The sequence below is a fragment of the Halyomorpha halys genome, unplaced genomic scaffold (genome assembly GCF_000696795.3).
Source record: "Halyomorpha halys isolate HHAL.00 unplaced genomic scaffold, Hhal_1.1 Scaffold1314.1, whole genome shotgun sequence".
NCBI classification, from domain to species: domain Eukaryota; kingdom Metazoa; phylum Arthropoda; class Insecta; order Hemiptera; family Pentatomidae; genus Halyomorpha; species Halyomorpha halys.
The window spans coordinates 114,402-122,894 of NW_027111519.1; the positions used below are offsets into that span (position 1 = coordinate 114,402).

Genomic DNA, 8,493 nt, shown 5'->3' on the forward strand with positions numbered 1-8,493 from the left:
GAAAACAATAGCAAGAAGCCTTCTGTGACTCTCCTCGGGACCTCCAACGTTTGGCATAAGGTCTGATATTAAGGATGCTACTTTGGCAGATTTGGCGCTAATATGTTCGTTGTGAACACTGAAGTAGAGACGTGCATCGATCATGACTCCTAGGTATCCTAAGCAAGACTGGGAACGAATTTCGTGCCTACCCATCGTGACAATGATGGACTTAGTTTGCTTCCTGCTGGTTACTAGGAGAACCTCGGTCTTGTGACCTGCAAATTGTAGGCCTACCAAAGACAGTCAACCTTGGACCATGGCAACATCCTGGTTAGTAATGAGGGTAACTTCTTATATGTACTTCACCGCCACTACCGCTGCAACGTCATCTGCGAATCCCACAACTGTTGCTCCCTCCGGAATTGTCAATTTGACATACATGACGTTCCACAGAAGAGGCCCTACTACAGAGCTCTGTGGGACACCTCCAGTCACCTCGCATCTCCTTTGGCCAATGTCTAAAAGATAAAACAGAACTGTATCTTTGATGTTGTCTGTAAGAATCCTCATAAGATAAAACAGCACCACCATAGTCTGTAGGGCATCTGTTGTACAGGTCCATCTTGCAGTATTTAAAGTATTCTTAACATCTAGAGTGATGATTGCTGCATAACACTTACCACCTCTCCTCTACCTCGCTCCTACAATTGCTGTACGGGCCATCTCGACTACCAATCCAACAGCATCTATCGTGGATCCCTATTTACGAAATCCATATTGAGCCCCCGAGAGGCTATTAACTCCCTCAATGAACTCTTGTAGCCTGAGGGAAAAGATTTGTTCTCAAATGCCTTACCCATTGTATCCGATAAACAAATTGGATGATAGGTTGACGGGTCTTCCAGTCTTCCCTTACCCTTTGGAATACGTACGAGGCACTGTCTCTTCCAAGGTTTCGGAATTGAGCCTTCACGAATGCAAGAATTGAAGAGATCGATGAAAAGATCCGACCGTTTCCTGAGAGCCACCTCCAGAGCTACATTAGGAATTCCTGTTGTAGATCCTAGGCGATGTCCTATCTCTCCCTGCGTGATTTGTGGAAAATCCATTCCATATATATTGTCTATATATCCAGTAGTATTCGCCTGTTCCGGGAATAGAGTTCTGACAATATTATCCACAACATGCGATCTCGTGGGGAGCTGCATCGTGCCTTTACTTAGTTTCCCAAGTTCTATTTTGTAAGGCCTGAAGGTGTTTAGTCTTGAATTAGCATGTCTTGATTGGTGGCAGGCATTAGCCGCTGTGCGGTGCCTAGGTGTTTGAATTTTCTTTGTAGACGTCTTTGATGGTAGTATCTCCTCAATATCGCTCGGATTTTTCTTTCCTTGAGCGTGGAATCCGCACCACAGGCTGAGGTTAAGCTGCGCTGGATTCTGTTGTCTCCTATTATTGTGTCCCTGGTAGAGATCTATCTGTGGGGGATTCGTGTCTGCTGTCCTCATTTCCTGTTGCACCTTCTTATTTTCTTCTGCTCCTCCTGTCATCTTGATGTCTGTATCACCGATTAGTGTCACCATTTGTCGAGGTGGGTTATTTTCTTAACTATTCTGCTTGTCCAGAAGGCCTCGACAATGCGTATTCAGTTAATAAAAGTAAGTTAGGTGGCCAGGAAGATGACTAGATAGGATGAGACTAACGGTTGATACCCCTTATATCTCGGAGAATGGTAACCTCGTCCTACCGGGTACTATTTTGATAAACATGAGGGAGAAATGCAGACCTGAAGGGTACTAGCCTCCAGAGTCATGCAGGAAGGTGCCCTCATCCAGCCGGGTACTATTCCGACAGAGGCGAAGGAGGTATGCAAGCCTGGAGGGTAGCTAGCCACCGGAGCTTACGAAAGGAATACAGGTAGAGGAGAGAGATCATATCAAGGGTGACAAAAAATAACCATTCAGAAATCAGAATAGGCTATAAACCGAAACTGTCTCAAGCAGAAGCTATGGATCTATGTTCTTCTGAGTTCTGTGATCTGTTAGGGGTTCTTTAAGACCCTTATTTACAGGCCTAGTGCATACGGCTGTGGCTGAGAAGCGGTCTTATCTTATCTGCTTGAGGTAGTTCTGTGTATTATTTTGGCATCGTTTATTTATAAAAATCAAATCTTGGTATTTATTAAAATATAAAAACAACAATGTAATATATAATGTCATGAACTGTTTTGATTTTACCTCTACTGTTATAAAATGGTGAAAAATATTTGATAGAAACTAATTTGTCTTTAGTATTGCATCCATACCCTTCAGCATTGAAGTTAATACTCTCCTCAAACACTGAAGAGATAAAAATGTTCATTAACATCAACAACATCCTATTTTCTTTATTATTAATATTATTATTATTATGTTTATTCTTCTCAGATTTCTGGTTATATATAATTCCTGGAAAATAATTCAAGGAAATGTAGATGGTATTGCTCATTTCCTCACAATGCTACATGTATCGAGAAGGTCTGCTTTTTTAGTCATTTTCAAGTTGTTTTTAAATCTAGCTTAAAATGTTCTGTATCCTCTCTTTTGCTTTTCAATATGAGACCATTTGAAGAAATAACTATAGATGTTACTATTAATCTATCCAGGTGATAAACAGTTTTTTATCTCAAAGGCAAGCACCTGGTTTTTCCTTATTTTTCTACCCTTGTGGTAAGTAAGTTGGAGTAATTTGGAATAGTCGTGTCTATTATTCTCATTTTTTTTTTTTCTGTATAACCAAAATATCTGGGTGGTATGCATTACCCTGTCGTCCATAATAATTTGCTCATCCCAGTAAACTTTTGTATTTACATTTTCAAACAGTGTTTCAGGGGCATAACAATAGTATGGGATCAAATCATAGCTTACTAATTCCAGTTTCCTACAGATATGTCTTTCTACATTATTGTGCCTTTTCAAATAGTCTGTCCTGACTATGTCCTAGGGTTTCATATCTGTTTGTCACATGCTAAATAGATTCATGAGACTTCAAGCAGAAGCGACATCTATATGTAACAAGATTATTCTTAAGGACATGCTGTCTATAAGCCCTGTTTGCTATAACTTGTATCGTGATATAATATCCTTCTACCTCGCCAAAAATATAATCTGTCTTTAGCCACTCAAGAGAGAATTTATAATTGATCTCTCATGGACCTGGTAATAGAACCTACCATGTAATTCCTTTTCCTTTCATACCAAGAATGATAGCCGTTTAATCTTTATCCATTTATTATGGGAGGTCCCACTTTGCATTCAATCTTGGTAGGGAAGAACTTTCTCAAGGTAGCATCCTTCTGGCTCATCACCCACCCTCTATTCCATTCCTATATTGAGAACTCCCACAACATTTTCTTCCATAAGTTCAGGATTTCACCAATCTTCTCTTGAAATCCCTCTGATAGTGCTTCCAGTCCCTGCTTCTACACTTCATATTTAATGACATCCTCCTTGAGGCCAGCACCTGCACCGCCTTATGCAACACCATTCTGTAGGTCTTCGTGACCCTTCAGCAGAGCCAATCTCTGTATGGTGGTCAGTCTCCTCTTCTGATCCTGCATGAGATTCCAGCTCCATACAGGGGAAGCGTACCTCAGAAAACCCAGGACCATGCCTTTGTAAATGGTCATTGTGGAAGGATACCTACTTGCCCGAACGCACCGCCTATTCTACCTATTCCATTGAGTGACAGGGTCACCCTATCTCTTAAATAAAACAGGTGAGGAATGGTGTCAAATCATCTTCTTATCTTCACACCAAGGTACGTTACCTCCTCACCTGGTCTAATCCTCTCTCCTCGGATATCTACGGGGATAGGATGAGCCCTATCCATGGACCCCCTAATGAGTATGGTCTGAGTCTTAGGTGTGCCCATACTCTACTTCCTCCTCACACACCACTCTCCAACGAGACCAGTGCACCTTTCTGCTTCTATCTTCAATCTGGCTCAGCTGTTCTTTGCCATGATGACTACCAGGTCATCAACATAGGCTTTGATAAGGAACCCTCTGTTCTCTAGCTCCTCCAACAACTCGTCAAACACTAAGAAGAACAATTGTGGAAGTATGTAACAATAAAAGGTGATCTAGTTAGGATCATGATTAACCACCAGGTTTTGTCTCTATTAAAGATACCCAATTTACAGAGGCCGGGTGTGTTCCAGGTAGATCTCCCAATCCAAAGGTCACTCCATAGCTGATATAACTGAATTATCTGCCACAGCTGGACTCAAACCTTCACCCAGGAGATAAGACAGTGCTTTACTCACTCAGCTACCCTACTCCTAATAAGATTTTAGAAAAAACAATATAAAAATGAAATTGATTTCATTTTATATTGTTTTTATTCTTATATATATATGAAATATACAGTAAGGGGGAATATTGTGATCTCAAACAAAATATGTTTCTCAAGATTCCCTTAATCAAAAATGGTTTGTTTATCAAAACAGTCTAGCTCAAAAATTAAAAGTTAAACGTAACTGAAATTATATACTGAAAGTAGGTATATGCTTAGAATGTTTCAGCAACTTTTTTGCTAAAATAAAAGAACTGGATATACCTCTTCTCTTTAAATTATTGATTTTACAGTTTTTTTTTACATTTTACATATTCTGGAATTATGATAAGACTTGTCATAACAACATACAATAAATGGCTTTTATATTAGCAAGGTCTTATCCTCATTGAAATAGTGTGAAAGGGCTCAAATACTGAATTTTTCAAATTGCTTCCTCTGAAGTACCTTTAATTATTTTTATCTGAATTAATTAACTGTAAATTTTTTTGTGTTTCCTCAGCTGCCATGAAAAAGTTAGTTTTTACTTTCAATTACCTAAATACAAATTATAGAGTAAGCGGAAGTATTGCGATCATACAACTTTCAGAAAACTTACTTGAGCAAAAATTAATTTCTATTCATAGTAGGGTGGTAAGTGAAAATTGTGTGATGTGTGATCACATACATTTCAAACCAATTATATGTTAATTGTTCAATGTAGTGATACTATTTTTTATCCTTCAGTTATGGATTTCCTGCTGAATTGGAAAAAGTTTCATTGTACCTGATCTCATTTCACATTTAGTTGGGAAGGAATCATAGTAATCAAATAAGGTTCATAACTAATAATTTTAGGATTAGAATAAGTTTAATGCATTAAATATTAAACAAGACTGTTTTGTACAATATAAGGTAATAAATTATTATCCATTTTATAAACTTTGGGAACCTATAATACCATATTAACTAATATTTTTAATATAAATGATGTATAAAAATTAAACATTATTCTTTCACAATACAAATTTTATAACAGTTAGTTACAACTTATAGAAATAATAAATTATAATTTCAATCACAATGACACACACACATATTATTTCTAATTATTATAAAAAATATTGGTCAAATATAAAACATAGATTGTAATAAATTCATAATAAACTATTAATAAGCCAATATATAGTGGTGGAGAAAAATTAGAAATCAAAATATAAAATTTTTCAACATTAACCAAAGAAACTTGGATCTACTGATTTGTCTAAGTTGCAACTGATATAATGAATCATCTTTCAAATATTAACATTTGGTCAGTCTAGCTATCGTTAAATATGTGGACATTGTGTAAAAATTAATCTTAGTTTAGAAATTTTAGAGTTATTCTTTTGTCACAGCCTGGGGGCAGTATCGAGAGATGTCATCGTGGAAGTTCCCCTTCACATCAGGTATGAATTCTGAAACAAATACAAAAAATCTTTAATGCATCTCGCATGGAAAAGTGCATGTCAAGATTGAATTGTACATGCTTCCCTGCATGGAAGTCAGCTGATCAGAGATTTTTCACTGAATAACAATTTGTTTTTTATTTAACTTTAAATTATTCAGTGTGCACAGGAGGGTCTGGGGGTCTCATTGCAAAATTTAATTGTCCAACAGCATGGTGTTTTGAACTAATTTATTTTGTTTACTTATTTTAAAACTTATTTTCACATAAATAAATAATTACAGTAATAAATGCAATATATTGAACACATGATTTGATATAAAAAATTAAACAAATAATAACTGTGTCCCACAGATCCACCTGTCACATTGCACATTAACTATCCCATTTAATTTGCGATTAATAATATATTATATGGCATAATAGTATGTCTGGTTGCTTATTAAGCAATATAAATGTTTTTTATGAGAAGTCCGTTGGATTGTTTCAACTAATTTTAATTAAAAACATTCATAAGAGTCAATTGTGTCTATTTGATTGATTTTGATCATCCTTTTATTAATTTTTTTCTTGAACACGGTGGACACAAATAAAATGTTTTAACTGTTCTTACTGTTTTATTAGTTACGATTAAATAACATAAAACGTTCTTACTGTAGTGAGAACAAACAACACAAGTGCACATACAATGCTTATTGGCAACCTCTAACTGGCAGTTACAAAACCATTGCAAATGGTACAATCGATATATTGTAGTTTGCCAGTTGCCATTACAGTTTGCCACAAAGCAACATGAATACAATAAAAATTCAATTTTTACATCTCACTCTAACACACCCTCTTAAATATTCATTTTTTATCACATTTAGTTTTACATAATTTTTCTTTTAAAAACAGGATTAACAGAATTTTCATTTTACATACATAACAAAATAATTTTTAAATTACAATATTAGTTTTGTGCACAGAAAAAACAATAAAAAACTTTTAAGTTACAATTTTTGATTTTAATGTTTCACAATCACTTCATTGAGTTCTAGATTCAAACACCAACAACTGGTCGTCTGTCCTATTGTAGATGATTTAAACTTTTCGTCTTTCGACTACATCTTTATTTTTCAAGTCAGAATTATAATATTCACCAGGTTTAACAATATTTGTTGGATCATTAAATCCCCTTTTCCCTCTGGATTTCTTCTTCTTCATATTCACCAGGTTTCACAGTATTTAATAGATCACTAAATCCCCTTTTCATTCTGGGTTTCTTCTTCTTTTTCTTAGTACCAGTATATTTCTGTCTTTTTTCTTCTAATATTTCTTCATCTTTGACACAAATTTCTGGGTCACCATTTAAATCTTTTAATTTGTGCAACTTATCTCAAATCTCACCAGGTTTCTCTTTCTGCTTCTTCTTGATTTATTCATGTTTCTTAGCCTTTCCTTGCACAATATCTGTCTTTTCCTTTTTTCTAAAATCATCTGTGCATCTTAATGATCCTTCAAGTCTGCTAGAATACTTCTTTATCTGTATCTGATTTTCTTCCATTTCAAATCTGAAATTGTTTCGGTCTCCTGCATCAGCTTGTTCTTCCGGTTCTCTTTCATCTTTAGATAAATTTTTATTATCCTATTTTATAGCCTTTTCATTTTTTACTTTTATTTCCATCAATGTGTCACCACTTTCAGAACCTGAATTAAGATTAAATTCATTTTTAAATGTTCTTTTAGTAGCTTCATGTTCTTTAACATAAGCTAATTGTTCACAAGCTTTGTATTCACCACTGGATTCTTCACTAATACCAACTGTCCTTAACCAATAGTTTAATAGTCTTTACCAATAGTTTAATATTCTGTCGAGATGGGTTATTTTCTTGATTATTCTGCTTTTCCAGAAGGCCTCGGCAATGCGTGTTCAGTTAATAAAGGTAAGGTAGTAAACAAGGAAGATGACTTGATAAGATGAGACTAACGGGAGACACCCGTTATATCTCGGAGAATGGTAACCTCGTCCTACCGGGTACTATACTGATAAACACAGGGGGGAATGCACACCTGGAGGGTAGCTAGCCGCCAGAGTCATACGGAAGGTGCCTTCATCCTGCCGGGTTCTATGCTGACAGAGGCGAAGGAGGTATGTAAGCCCGGAGGGTAGCTAGCCACCTGAGCTTACCTCCGTAAGGTAGAGGAAAAAGAGAGATTACCTTTTTTTTTTTTTTTTTTTTTTTTTTTTTTTTTTTTTTTTTTTTTTTTTTTTTATCGATCCCTTTAAAACATAAGTAAAAAGTGAATTAATAAGTGCATTACTGTGAAGAAAGTAATTCGTGTTGGGTCTTACCTTTGGTATTTTAAAGTTACCTGTTATGTTTAATGTTATATGTGAGCTATCCATTCTAAAAGGAGCTATTTTAAGTCCAGAGGTGAGGGACCTACTCGTGTTGTATCGCATATAAGATAAAAATAAAAAACATTAATTAATAAAGACGATATATAACGGTGAAATAATAAGAAAAACAGTCAGAAGTCGAAAAGAAGTTTGGGGGAGGGGGAAGGGGTGCATCAGAAGAGGGAGTTATGAGGTGATGTTAATAGGATTTTTGGAACCTTTCCTGCCCTGCCACCTCACAGGAAGGGGGATGGAGTGATAGCCTGGAATACTGGATTGAAGGAGGCAGGGAGACTGTCAAAGAATTTAATGTGTCTCCGTGTGATGTGTTGTTTTACTGATTCTAACTGTAGTTCGTTATGAATGAGATT

General features: G+C 35.9%; 1 protein-coding gene across 1 annotated transcript in view; it reads left to right on the top strand.

Moving 5' to 3' along the window:
- The window catches only part of LOC106689269 (inactivation-no-after-potential D protein-like), a 90,149-nt gene extending 84,180 nt beyond the window's left edge, over positions 1-5,969 (top strand). The window contains exons 5-6 of the mRNA XM_067049586.1: positions 5,690-5,740; positions 5,901-5,969. Of these exons, the coding sequence (XP_066905687.1) occupies positions 5,690-5,740; positions 5,901-5,969 (120 nt within the window). The remainder of the gene's footprint in view (positions 1-5,689; positions 5,741-5,900) is intronic.
- Positions 5,970-8,493: the final 2,524 nt, after the last annotated feature.